Source organism: Barbatula barbatula (assembly GCF_947034865.1).
Source record: "Barbatula barbatula genome assembly, chromosome: 11".
NCBI lineage: Eukaryota > Metazoa > Chordata > Actinopteri > Cypriniformes > Nemacheilidae > Barbatula > Barbatula barbatula.
Genome location: NC_136774.1, coordinates 17,957,696 through 17,971,164, shown reverse-complemented (window position 1 = coordinate 17,971,164; position 13,469 = coordinate 17,957,696). Strand labels below are relative to the sequence as shown.

The following is a 13,469-nucleotide window of genomic DNA, read 5'->3' as shown; positions in this document are numbered from 1 at the left end:
GTGCTTTAAAAATAACGCTAATTAGTGAGATATGATATTTTTATTGTTAGTACAATTATATTTTATACATCATTTATTCTCTATATTTTTTATATTAATCTTTTTGTACGATTATGTATAAACAATATACGTGCATCACATATATCATAAAATAACATTTACTATCGTATATTCATTATACGTAGCTTTTGTATTCAAATGTTGAAAGTTTTGAATAGGAAAAGAAAATCATATTTGTGTGTGACCGCATTTATATGCAACAACCTAAATAAAAAATGTAATATGAAAAATATTCATCATTAATACACAAAATAACACAAAAGCTAGATTTGTTAAACAGCGTCTGAATATAGACCGGCTCGTTGTTCCTATGTTTATCTTTAGAGCTTTCACTGAATCATCATTCACCCAGTAAAACATGAGGCTTATTCACAACCATATTAAAATTATTCATCAATTTTATTGAGCTTTTCACGTTTCGTGCCCCCAAGGCACGATGTTCCAGTCAATTTGCGCCCCCTGGCGGACCTTTAGAAATGATCGCGTGTCTCTACTCTTGGAAAACAAATCTGTCACTGACGTGCACTTGTCATCTCTGGTCCTTAAATGTTTTTCCTTACAAGACAGACCTTATCATATCTGTCAAAGGTAGACCCTTTCTGGATTGAATGTGTAAGACCATTAAATACTTTAATATGGAAAGTTTGAAGCTGCAGTTTTTTCGGATTGTAAATTCCATTTAACAAGACCAGGCTGATTTTCTTACTAATCAAAAGTAATTAACATACATACAAACATTCAAACATACACCTATACTTGTATCATTCCTTAAAGGTCTTATTTCCTTTTTTATGGCCGATTAAGACCCTACAAAATGAGAAAACCAAGCATTAATCCTTTTGCAAAAAGCAATTCATCACAGTTAAACCAGACATTAAATTAATCAGTCCTTCAGATAATGAATCACTGTTGATTTAAACCTGTGCATCAATTACAGGCAATCCATTTGTGAGAGGGAAGACAAAAACTGGACCGATCCGTTTTGGCGGAGAGAGAGAGAGAAGAGGTAATGTGTGGGTGCAATCAGACCAAAAATAAAATGTTCTTCTTCTGTTAAAGTTAACAGGTTGAATCAGAGAAAAATCACGAATAAACCCTGAGAACCGGCTGTAGAAAATGAGCTCTTTGAGCCAATGCTCATAATCACACCTGTCCGATATATTTTCCATATATGGCAGAACTGATTCCTCAGTCTGGCTATGGCTGGGACATACTGTCTTATAAAGGAGACGAATGGGAATGTCAAAGCTCATCCTTCTCCATTTGCTTAAAGGCTTCCAAGTCCTCCTGCCAATCAGCCATAAGCGTGTCCACCGAGCTACTTGAGTCCTCATCCTCTGAAGGCTCCTCCCCTACGTCCAAATGACTGCTGGCCCCGCCCTCCACAGGCCCCGCCCTACTTTCCTGCCCTTCCACTGCCTGTTCCTGAGAAATGACTTGTGATTGGTCAAGAGGTTCAGAGGAGTCAGAACTGTGGTCTTTCTCCTCCATGGAGCAGTCCTCTTCCTCTGCGGCATCTGTACCTATGATGAAAGGAGGGAGGTTGAGTAAATGGTGGTTGCATAAAATCTAAACCTAATATACCAAGCAAAAGCTGTATTAGCTTTATTATAAACAAAGCATCTTTTAAGTGGGTTTGATGCACAAAGGGAAATCCAAGGAGGAGAGGTACTTACTGCCATCCAAGAGGGTGCCCGGGAGGGCTTTCCCTTTAAAAATGGCTTCTGCTCATTCAAGAAAGGAAGGAAATAAGAAAAGCATTGGAAAAGGACAGTCACGAATACAGAGGGAAGGTAGAATAAGACTAAAATGAAAACAGAAGGAGCAACATGCACAACCTCTCACTATTTTCTCAAGTTTTATCTTAATATAAAAAATTATAATAATAATTGAGCAATATTGTATTAAGTACTCTCTCATTCTTCTGCTTTGTCTTAGGAGGTGTCTCACCTCTGTCTCTTGCTTTATCACTAAGCAGCACCTCCACCTCCCTGTATTCCTTCATAGCCTCCAAAAGGATGTTGCCTTCTTTGTGGAACAGGAAGAGGAGTGGCAAAGTAACATCATCAGTGTTCCGCCCATCTCCTGCCATCTGAAATAATGGAGCAGTGTCACTGCTGCTGCCCTCATTATCATCTAAACAAAAATAATCAAACAAGAGAAAAATACTATTAAGGAAAATTCTTTGTATTATACACGACCAAACATTAAACAGCAACAAAAAAGGTTTAGCTCTCCTTAGCACATTCATAAGAGAATCAGCAAAACTGAGATATTTTGATGAATTGGTGGTAACGTTTCTCACCGATGACAATGCCTCCTATGGCCCCAGCTTTCTGAATATGTCTGGCCTTCTCTGCAAACATGCACTGGCCCCTCTGCAGCAGAGCAATCCGGCCAGCCACAATCTCACCGTTAGTCAACGGAGAGCAGCCGTTGTAGGGCTCGGCTACGGTTACAAACCCACGCACCTGAGGGAGAGCAAAGAGAGATGAGAACGGAATACAGAATACAGCATGACTAATATTCACACCCTTCAGCAAAAACAAATCAGAAAGAACATGGATACAACAAAGGTCAAGGTCACAGTTATCAGACTCACCCCAGAGCTGCTTTTGAAAAGATCTACTCCGAACTGCGCGGGGCCTGCGGTCAGTACCACTCTACCAAAAAAAGGGTGTGACACAATCTGAACAGCTCGTGGAGGAAGCTGCTCTTTCTGCTGCTGGCTGGAAAGCTCCATCATCTCCTGCATGAAACGCATGCCGTCCTCTGCAGCAACTGCACTCACAGCCTGCGGAGGGAGAGAGATATGGGATGGCGTTTCTTTTGGATTATAACAGGCCAACCAAGTAAATTAGGTCTACTTGAGGCATGTTTTCAGTTTAATTTATGTACAGTCTGTCACACATTTAAATGCCATACGAATGTTGGTAAACATAAAAAAAACGTACTGGGTCTTCAAAGTGCTAAAAGAGGCCTTCCGTGATCTGTGCGTTACCTGTGTTGCGTGTTGAACGAGTTGCACTCTACCATCCTTCAGGTGAATAAGACTCACACCCATCCGTCTCAGCAGCTCCAGGTGTTCTGGATTATTGGCCATGAAGTCCTGAGCCCTCAATGGAGGATGGCCCATACCAGGCTCTCTGCGGTAGAGAGAGAGACAAAAACAAAATGATGTTGAAATCTCTAAAATAAAAAGATTGTCTTAGCGATCGCTATTGAATATGTAACACGCTACAAAAACACAGTCCAGATGGTCAAATTTTCTCACCGTTGGAGCGCCGGGCGTGGAGAGCTCTTATCTACAGCACTCCTGATTGGTTCACGAAAATTGCGTGGGAAGGCAGGGTCAGGAAAGAGAAGGTGGGTGTTGGGGCAAGTCCACTCAAAATTTGAGTCATCAAGACCCTTTTCAGCCTGGGGTGGCAGAAAAACATAAAACTTGAGAAAGCAGCACACCAATAAAATCTCGGAATACAAATAAATCTCAGAAACAGAGCTGTTCTCTAAAGAGCTCCTCATATTAAACTCAACACTGACTAGTGTTATAGTAAAAACCTAGAGAGGTACACAGAACTCTGATGATGCTGAGGTGCAATACCATATTGTTAACCACAGGGGGCGTAGAGTTCAAGGCAGTAGACAGAGAGAGAGGGAGCAGGTGCGCTTCCGTTGTAAAGATGTAGTCTTCCACATTAAAAGGCAAATCCTCCTCTTCAGCAAACAGCAAGAACAGGTACTTAAACATCTCCGCCAGGAAGAAAGAGTCCATGCTGAAAGAGATATATGCTATGAGTCAGCCTGTTGAGACCACAAAACTCTCAGTTATGTAACGCCTATATTTACTCAAATTCCCTCTATTTACTCATAAGTGCTCCTTTTACAAAGTCAAACTGTATAACACCATTACCAATAAACCATCTCTCAAACAACATGCGTAAGCAACATGCTTACCGGTCCTCGTGACTCCCTGTCCTCACGTCCTTCATAGCAGCAAAGCCACAGGGAACTCGAGCAAAGCGGTTCAGATTCTCCAGAATGGTCCGCCCCGCCTCCAGATAATAAGGATCTTTGGTGGCCTTTGAAAACAAAGGAAACACGCCGTTAAAGGGATAGCTCACCCCAAAATGTTCATTCTATAATAAACATGTTGTCCAAACCCATTTTATGTGCCTCAAAACAACACAACATGATAGGAGTATGAAAAGGACTATGACAATAACTGTACGGGGATGTCCTAAACATGTCTTGTGTCATAAAAAAGAAAAGTCATACAATTTTCTGACTGAAAAATCACTTGAACCACTCAAATCCCATCACATCACGCAATACAGATTACATTTGCTGGATGATTAGTGCCAAGGAAGAAGGCTGAAAACCCGATCGCATATTTATACCTTATAAAGAAAGTAGGTGCTTTCTGCAAACTCTGGCCGTAGGGGATGTTGGGCCCAGTGAACCCTGAAATCAGTGGTAAATGCCTGACAAGAAGATACACAAGAGAGAAAGTTGGGGAGGCAGAGCAAAGCCAGGGATAGTTTGTAAACAATGCACGTTGACACATTCAAACAGTTTCAGACAGACAGCTGAAAAGAGGATATACCGTACCTCAGGGAGGAAATTGTGTTTTTTGGTGACTTGATAAAGCATTTCGTGAGTCTCTATGGCTGGCCGAATATCCCCCTTTAACACCTGCAAAGAACAGAGAAGCGCAGATCTTTAAAGTTTTCAAATGCCCGACAATATGCAAAGAAAGAGACCATGGACACACTGATTTTGCACCTGCAGTCCAGGAAAAAATGCAAGCAAGGAGTCCATCCAGGTGCGGGCCGGTAGCAGGGGTTTGTGGATGTGGACGTCCAGTAGCAAAGGAGGTTGGCTGATATATTTCATTATGGATGCGTAGTGCTGCAACATACCAAGTGATCACACTAAATTAAGACACGATACACAGACCTGCCACTGGCTCATATCAGTGATGTTTAGAACTCCACTAATTGAAGTAAAACTCGATATACTCACAATATTAAAACGCTGCAGATATTGGTCATCTCCTAGTAATATATAAGCCTTCATCAAATATTCATAATAGGAATCTATGCCTGCTCCAACTCCGCTATCTGTAAAGAAATTACAAAAAACATTTCAATGTTAACTACTGTCTTTACATGTGAACATTTTGGTTTCAAATATGTGCAAGGCTCACCCCTGCGCACCCACTCTCCCGAATGGATGTTAATGGTTGTTCCCACGAGATTACTATTCCTCTGTCTCTTTTCCCAAAGAAAGTCCAGAGCTCTTCTCGCATGGGCCTGTAAACAATACGTCAAAATGGCAACACCTAAATATTGGCCTATTTTTATACTTAAGTCTCTTTCAGCGAAGCCACAGAAAACATTCCTGTCATGAAAATACTTCTCATAGAAAGCAATCTGTCACGCTAGTGTTTCCATTGTTGTATAATCTGACTTGCAGAGAGTACATTGAGCTCAAACTTATGTGTCTGTACATTCTGCAGACTGAACAAGCTCAAACATTCTGGCAATCAACATTCTAAGGCTACATAACTCCATTGTTTGTTGCGCAACAACCACATTGGCAATTACAGTAGATAACTTCATGGTCTTAACTATGCAGATAAACAGGAAATATACAGAACATCATGTCTTCAAATCATTTTCATTTCAGAACATAATAATAGAACAAAAGCTAAGCTATTAGCTACTTAAAATTTAACTGGTAACATTATGCAATGTTAATCCCTTACCTCAAATCTGGGGTCTCCGGTAAACCGGCTCAGGGCTGCAAATTCCAGTATAAGTGTACCAGCACAGGCAGTGCAGGTGTCCGTTTCAGTGCCTGTACGGGTCTCGGGTCCTCTGACACCATAACGCAGATTCACCTGTAAATGCATCAAATCATATGTCAGAGATGTTTTTTAATTAAATATATAGCACACCTTAAAGTACACTAAGATAACAAAGAAGACTTCAACACATACCTATTGTAATAACTGCAAATGTGGTGACTAAGCTGAGAATGCTTTACAAGTATACAACAAAACTAGAAGCCAGTAAAATATGCCAATGTCAACAAGGAAATGAACAGTCATGCAGATAATAAGACTATTGAGATGTAGTGGGGAGTCACCGTCTCCTTATTCACTCCACAAAGGCAGATTTTTAACAAACCACTGCCATGCACAGCCAAACAGGAAAGAGTGTTAGCTAGCACTATAACCACCACCAGGCTCTTTCATAGGCTGTGCAAAGAAAATCCAGGAAGAAAAGTGACCATACTTCACAGTCAACATAGAGTCAACATACTGAACACTTCATATCTCTGATAGTATTTCAATCATGCATGTTGCTTGTTTGTACACATGTGTGATCACTCACTCTAGGGTAAGGCAGACCACTGCTGGTGTTAAACGCAGGCAGCAATCTGAGCCCAAGATCTTTGGCCATGTGCAGCAGTTCATCCCGGTACCAGACCATTCGACCGGTTTCCTTCAGCATGACTGCCATTGAGTGACCCCCCAGCAGTCCACTGAGAGAACAGAGTTTTAACTCAACCAAAGAATTCATAACTCAGTATACACATTAAAAAGATTGACTAAAAATAGAATGACTTACCCTAGCACACGAATATTGGTCTCAAATACAGACACCACGATATCATTATCTAACCGTACATCGGTCACTACTCTCCTCACTGCCTCCTCAAACTCCACAGTCTTATTCAACAGCTGTATGATGAAAACCGGGCAGTAAGCAAACAGCGCTGGGTGTGTGAGTAAACATTGATATTTGTCTGCGTGTGAGGTTTTGTTTTGTGCTTAAGGAGTTACTTACCGCAAGAGTGTCAAGTGTGTCGATAAGGGTAAGGGAGAACCTGCAAGAACAGGAGAACTGTTTCTTTTTACTGCATTTGAATGAGTTACAAATGAATCAAAATGCCACTTGTGGATCTACAAATTCAAAACTCGTCGACTTTTCGTTTACGACTTACTTCCCCAAGGCATCATCTATATCCCCACGACTAGGCTCTAGTCCACGCACTCGTCCACGGCAGGTCAAGGGCATCAGCTCGTCTGCAGGGTAGGCGTGGTCCTTCAGACAAAAAAAGGAGATGGAACCAGAAAATTATTATCTACAATAAGACCTCTCGTGAGTGTGTTCGGTCTTTGAATTGAAACGAGGCTGTCACATTCCAAAGACACAGGATTATATGAAAAGACGTTGTTTGATTTGCAACCCTTTTTACCTAGAAAATTATCTGGAAGGGGATTCGAAGTGTCAAGAAAAACAAAAACTCTGGAAAATGATTCGCTGGAACGATATGTTTTAAAGGGATAGTTCAACCACAAATGAAAATTATTTTGTCATTATTTACTCACCCTCGGGTTTTTCCAAACCTGTATAAATGTCTTCGTTCTGCTTTACACAAAGGAAGATATTCGGAATAATGTCAGTAACTAAACAGATCTCATCCCCCGTTTACTGCCATAGTAGGGAAAATAAATACACGGGAGTCAATAGGGATGAGATCTGTTTAGTTACTGACATTCTTCCGAAATGTATACAGGCTTGGAACAACCTGAGGGTGAGTAAAATATGACAGAATTTTCATTTTGGGGTAAACTATCCATTTTACTACCCCTCTCTACGATAAATTGCACCTTTGTACTTAAAATAACCACAGAAGCAGTTAATCAGTACTGTATGGTGTGTACATACCATGTAATTCTGATAAGCGTGGTCAAACATTTCCAGAACTTGGTTCCTGAGAAGAAGGCAAAGCAAATTCAGAACAACCATATTTCTGGGGTTATCGTTTACAGGTCAAGTGATCTCTTAAGTTTAACCAAAACTGTCCTCTTACCTAAGTTTGCTCTTCTCCTCTCTAGTCATGGTTTCAGACAGCCGGATGGAGGTTCCCAAAAATATCAGCAGCCAAAAAGCAGGCAACATTGTCGCAGAACGAAGCATCCACAATCCCAACACGACTTTGATCCACAGGTGTCACGATGTACCACTCCTCACCATTACACGGATGAAGGGTACACTTCAATAGACACACTGAGCAGGTGTCTGGCAAACTCTCAGTTGTCTTAGATGAGTTGGTCCATCACTTCCAAATGTAGTAAGATTCCCGGCAGATGTAGTACCGTCAGAGTACCAGCTTCAGCTCTTTCACAAAAAACATTCACAACTCCAACAACTGTGTGACTTTAAACCTCCCGTTCTTATCTAATTGTCTCGCTTGGATGGATGCAGTTCTGGTGCATTTCTGATATGCTTCTAGTTACAACAGTGTCAATTCTCACACACTTCCTTCTTGTTTCCCTGCCCCACCTGCTGTCACCTTAAAAACGCGCTGGCATCCATGCGACATATTGCTCATCAGCCATACAACAATAACAAGACTACATCCCTACAGATCCCCAGCAGAGACAGGCTTGATGGGCGCTCCAGATGGGGCCATGGAACACGATGCTTTGTTGTTAAGAGAAACCATCACCACAGGTAACAAGATGCACAAAAATATAACTTGATTCTTAAACTGAAGGTGGAAATCTTGGGTAACCAGTTACAGTTTGATCTCCGTTTTAACCGTGAGGGATATGCAGTATCTTCACGCAAAATGTTTTTTTCTAATCCGGAAGAAGTGGATTGTTGTCAAGGCGATCTGCTGGAGAAATCTGATTTAACTGGGCATGCTTTGTTGTTTAGCCCATCGGCTAACCTAACCCGTCGATGACAGCTCGGCTTTTTACAGCAGCTGTTACCAAATGAGATGCTCTGATTAACTAGCATAAAGACCATCTCAAATCCGTCGACCGGCCATTAGTGAGTACGATGTTTATGCGCATCCAAAAAAGCGACAAATTAAACAAAAATCCCGTACGAGTCTTACGTCTGGTGTAACGAGTCAGCTCTTACGATCCAGTAGTGAATGGTGATCACACACACGGCTGACGCCAGATCCTAGTCGGACGTCAACATCCGCATACGGGTAACAGCGAGGACACGCCCCAAGTGGCGCCTGAACAAAACAATATGTATTTCTCATTCATGATATAGAAATGATACTATTTGATGAATACAATATTCGCAATAACGTCATGAAATATACTGAACGTATTATTTGTTTAAAGTATACAGGAAATTAGTCAAAGAAACGTTACCTAGTTTATGGAATGGGTGTAATATCATTTTTATAAATTCCATAAACTAAAATGGCTAGGGTGCGATTTTTTATCTTTAATTAAACACGAGACACGTGATTTACAGACAAATAAGACAAAAAACTACATTTCACAGCTTGCACGCGTTTCACATGACTTCCTCGTGGTGTGACGTAACGGACAAAACAATATACTAGTTGTCGATTCAGTGGCAAGTGCAATACAGCCCGAGTCGTGGAAAAAGCTTTTTCAGCTCACGGGAAAGAAAGGTACTGTAAGTCTTTTTTTGCTGTTATGACACACAGTAAACTAAAATTTTAATTTCTAAATAAAACAGGTCGACTTTCCATGTCTATCGAAAGCCTCATATTGAAAAACATGTCATGTCCAATGATGAGTAACACGTTTTAATTTCGTGTTGTTTCATTGATGTTTATTCCGAGATGGAAAAGCTAACTGGGCTCGTGGCAGCTACATTCACACCTCTCACTACAGAAGGGTAACATTTTGACAAACAATAGGATTTACAGAAGGTCCAGATGTGCTCATTGATCTGTTGTTTACTCCCGTTCTTCTTCAGGGAGATCAATCTCTCTGTTATTGGACCGTACATCGATTATCTCACAGAGAAACAGAATGTCACGAAGGTGTTTGGTAAGTTAAAGCTGTAATTGCATTCTTGTGTAATAACACTTTGTGTAGATTACACAACATTTTTCCATTTAATATGACATGTTAGTTTAGGGAAAAAAAAGCTCCTTTACTGTACATAATTTCCAGATATGTGTGTTGAGTCATTTTGCAATTAACTCCACCATTTGAAAAGTAAATGGCACAACAGGTGAAGGTTGTTCTTTTACTGTGGATGAAAGAAAGCGCCTTGCTGCCGAATGGTGCCTACAAGGCAAGGGCAAGTGAGTTATGTATAATACACAAATTTGTTACATTTCAGAGGAGAAGACTTTTTTTGTGACTTTGTGTTTGTGTATGTTCAGACTTGACCAGGTGATAGTTCATGTTGGCTGTATGAGTATAAAAGACTCTCAAGAACTGGTGAGCACACACTTTTCGTTTGCTTAACACGCATCGTCTCTGTTTTTTAAATGCAATCTTGCATTTTTTTTATATAATGACAGCACCCAAAAAACATTTGACCTAAGACTGTTGTGTAATACATGTTTTTTTTATGTAGATAGTTCACTCCTTGTGACCGTTTCAAAATGCTGAGTGGATGTTTTTCTTGTTTCCTGCAGGCTCAGCATGCTGCCAGTATAGGAGCGGATGGTATAGCAGTAATCTCCCCTTCCTACTTCAAACCCACTAACGCAGGTTTTAAATTTTTCACTTTTTAAATTTTTCTGTTTTCTGCTTTACTTGGTGTCTATTTAAAATTTAAAACAATTCTCAAAGATATAGTCTGTAGACACTCACAGACTTTCGCATGTCTGCCATACCACACCTTCCTCTTTTTCTCAGATGCATTGAGGATGTTTCTAAAGGAAGTGGGAGCCTCTGCTCCAGATCTTCCGCTGTATTATTATCATATTCCAAGCATGACTGGAGTTGCTTGTAAGTGAAACCATCATCATTACTGTCAAACAGTTTTTACTGTGCAATTGTGACCGTTAGAGATTAGTTTTATCTTATCTTTAATATGTGATTTCTCTCTGTGTGACCCTCTTCCCAACTGAACTCCACCTTTTTGTTTTCCAGTGGAAGCCGGTGATGTTCTTAATGGCATTGAGAAAATGATTCCCTCTTTTAAGGGAGTGAAATACAGTGGAACTGACCTGAGGGATCTTGGACACTGTGTCTGTTACTGCCAGTCCCACAACTGGTCTGTCCTTTATGGAGTAGATGAAGTATGACATCTTATCGATCTAATGCATTTTTATGGATATCATTTAAATCATTTGTGTTTTAAACTGTGTGAAATGTTTTTGTTCAACACTTTGTACTTTGTACAGCAACTCTTGGGTGCTTTGGTACTGGGTGTTCACGGAGCTGTAGGAAGGTAGTTGTCAACATCACAATATCTTCAAGCTTCTCCATTCAGCATGACTCGTGCAGTTTAGAATTTCAGCCCTTTAACTTCTTTTTCAGGCCTTAGTCATCATGAAATACCGTATGACATTAGTGTGACCTCTTTGTTGTGATCAGTTGTTATTTTAACAGTTAGTATTCTGTTTTACACATGTTTGAGAATCTAGTTACAAAGATTGGCTTACCAATAGGATACCAAACAAAAACAGTGCCTGTTGGTGCATTCTTTTAACTGAGGTGTAAAAATCTCACTCTCTCTCCTTCACAGCACTTATAACTACCTTGGATGCAAAGTGAAGCAAATGCTTTCTGCTTTTGATGAGGGTAGTATGACGCAGGCAAGAGACCTACAGGTATCTTACCAATCCCATGTAACATGTGCATCTGTTTGGCTTTATTAGATGTGTTTTTACATCCACTTTTGCTCTTCAATCATTTCATTCATCTGTTAATACTATACTCTATAGTTTTAACCGCAGCATTTAATAATTCTTTTTTTCTTATAGTTTAAATGTATGGACGTTATCACATTTGCCAAGAACCTTGGTGAGTTGACCATTTTCCACATATTTAATGTACAACCAGAGTTATTAGATTTTTTTATTTAACTTTTACTTTTATTTTTAGATTTTAAGTTATTAAATTAATTTTACTTAAAGTTTTAGCATTTTTGGTATATGCTTTTGTCATTGTTTATTTTGTTATGTTGCTATATAAAATTAATTTTTAATTTTGGTTTTGTTTATTATTATAATTTTAGTGCTTTAAACTTATCTCCGTTTATTTATTAACTTTAATTTCCTTTAGTTCAGTTAAAATTTGTTAACTAAAATAACCTTTAGTACAACTGTTGGTTTTAATTTGGCATGGCTTTGTTATTCTTATTTCAGGAAACTCTTCATTAAGTGTTTGCATTAACCTTACTTGATTTGAAACATATGTTGTGCTGTACAGGTTTTGATGTGGCCGTGAATAAACAGGTGATGAGTGAACTGTCAGGGTTAGCGCTGGGTCCTCCCCGTCTTCCACTGCTGCCCTGCTCCGTCTCAAAGGCCCAGACTATAGCACAGAAAATCAAGGCCTTTTGTTAAACATAAATTTACAAAGTTCAGAAGACAAGTGTGACTCAATCAACAGTGCTAATGACCTTAAAAGAGCTGAATTTGTAAAGCATTTTTACACATACACTTTTCTGAAATGTACATTTTGTACGTTATACACTTGATCTTTTTATTGTTTTATGTCTTTCCTATAACCTAATCCTATAAATGAAAGAACTATTTCTTTCTGTACTCTCTAATTATTTCTGTATTTGTATTGTTTTTTCACCATTGTACCGTTGTGTAAGACACTAATCAAAGCATTGCTACAGGTTGTAACAATTTACATTCTTCACAAAACGTGTACTGTAAGGCATTTATTGCAAAAATTGTACTGTAAGTATGAAAATCCACTGCTATGACATGCAGAAAAGAATCAATGTATTACCTTTTTATCAACTTACTTGATCTGATACTGTACTATTAATAATGTAATCATTTGTACCACTAAATTCATATTTGCACATGTAACTCACAGTTTTGTATCATTTTGTAATAACACATAATACAGGGAACATTTTTGTAATGGAAGAAATATATTTACATTAAACTGAAAGTAACTATATATCAGTCCTGTGTTTAAGCATTCTGCGTTGTTCTGTTTCAGTCCATAGGTTGTATTTAAATTTTAAACTTTAAAATATTGAAAATAATTACAATAAAATCCTGAATTGTAGGAATGCCAGTGCTATCTTATGAAGACTGTGACCACATAATGCCCAGGACTGTACTGTCATCTCCATCATGTTTAATGCCGACTGCACAGTGTGACAAGCGTACTGGTGTATTACAAGACTAGCAATATGTATCTGACACCCAAGCTTCTCAAAAGTCAAGTCATGACAACATTTTAATTGAGATTAAACACTTCCTTCAGACACGTTTGAGAAATGCTTCTCTCTTCTGTCTGTTCGGTGCACATGCAAGTCATATTTCACACATCAGTTTTCATCAGGGTAAATGAAACTTTCTCCTGCCATTTCTTTATATGGATGAATTAACAATTTACTACTTTGAATGCACATTGCTACCTTTTGTGTTATGACGAAGACCTTAAACAAAATTAATCAAGA

The 13,469-nt window shown here is 39.2% G+C and overlaps 2 protein-coding genes across 3 annotated transcripts; one reads left to right on the top strand and one right to left on the bottom strand.

The window, feature by feature from the left end:
- Window positions 1-26: 26 nt before the first annotated feature.
- Window positions 27-9,048, bottom strand: edem3 (ER degradation enhancer, mannosidase alpha-like 3). The gene is made up of 20 exons (XM_079467749.1): window positions 7,948-9,048; window positions 7,803-7,848; window positions 7,075-7,175; window positions 6,918-6,957; window positions 6,699-6,811; window positions 6,462-6,612; window positions 5,831-5,965; window positions 5,270-5,375; window positions 5,086-5,183; window positions 4,846-4,971; window positions 4,672-4,755; window positions 4,461-4,544; window positions 4,018-4,142; window positions 3,665-3,836; window positions 3,335-3,480; window positions 3,062-3,206; window positions 2,663-2,854; window positions 2,366-2,531; window positions 2,011-2,196; window positions 27-1,583 (listed from the first exon to the last, which is right to left on the bottom strand). Exons 1-20 carry the CDS (start codon window positions 8,052-8,054, stop codon window positions 1,303-1,305), a joined length of 2,604 nt encoding a protein of 867 aa, XP_079323875.1. The 5' UTR covers window positions 8,055-9,048; the 3' UTR covers window positions 27-1,302.
- Window positions 9,049-9,335: 287 nt separating this feature from the next.
- Window positions 9,336-13,281, top strand: npl (N-acetylneuraminate pyruvate lyase (dihydrodipicolinate synthase)). Of its 2 annotated transcripts, none has more exons than XM_079467750.1 (12): window positions 9,336-9,522; window positions 9,697-9,752; window positions 9,834-9,907; window positions 10,080-10,167; window positions 10,249-10,306; window positions 10,507-10,582; window positions 10,730-10,822; window positions 10,967-11,115; window positions 11,221-11,267; window positions 11,565-11,649; window positions 11,803-11,842; window positions 12,251-13,281. In XM_079467750.1, the coding sequence occupies exons 2-12, from the start codon at window positions 9,697-9,699 to the stop codon at window positions 12,385-12,387; spliced, it is 903 nt and encodes a 300-aa protein (XP_079323876.1). In that variant the 5' UTR covers window positions 9,336-9,522; the 3' UTR covers window positions 12,388-13,281. The 2 variants fall into 2 exon arrangements, with proteins under 2 accessions (XP_079323876.1, XP_079323877.1); XM_079467751.1 differs by having other exon boundaries at window positions 9,483-9,527; window positions 12,251-13,277.
- The last annotated feature ends 188 nt before the right edge of the window (window positions 13,282-13,469 follow it).

Excerpts from the sequence above, each read along its gene's own strand:
- edem3 (XM_079467749.1), bottom strand. The coding sequence starts at position 8,054 with ATGCTTCGTTCTGCGACAATGTTGCCTGCTTTTTGGCTGCTGATATTT. Across the intron at positions 7,849-7,947 it reads GAGGAGAAGAGCAAACTTAG|GAACCAAGTTCTGGAAATGT; the intron begins GTAAGAGGACAG and ends CCTTCTTCTCAG. Across the intron at positions 6,812-6,917 it reads ACACACTTGACACTCTTGCG|CTGTTGAATAAGACTGTGGA; the intron begins GTAAGTAACTCC and ends TTCATCATACAG.
- npl (XM_079467750.1), top strand. The coding sequence starts at position 9,697 with ATGGAAAAGCTAACTGGGCTCGTGGCAGCTACATTCACACCTCTCACT. Across the intron at positions 10,583-10,729 it reads CTTCAAACCCACTAACGCAG|ATGCATTGAGGATGTTTCTA; the intron begins GTTTTAAATTTT and ends TCTTTTTCTCAG. Across the intron at positions 11,843-12,250 it reads CACATTTGCCAAGAACCTTG|GTTTTGATGTGGCCGTGAAT; the intron begins GTGAGTTGACCA and ends TGTGCTGTACAG.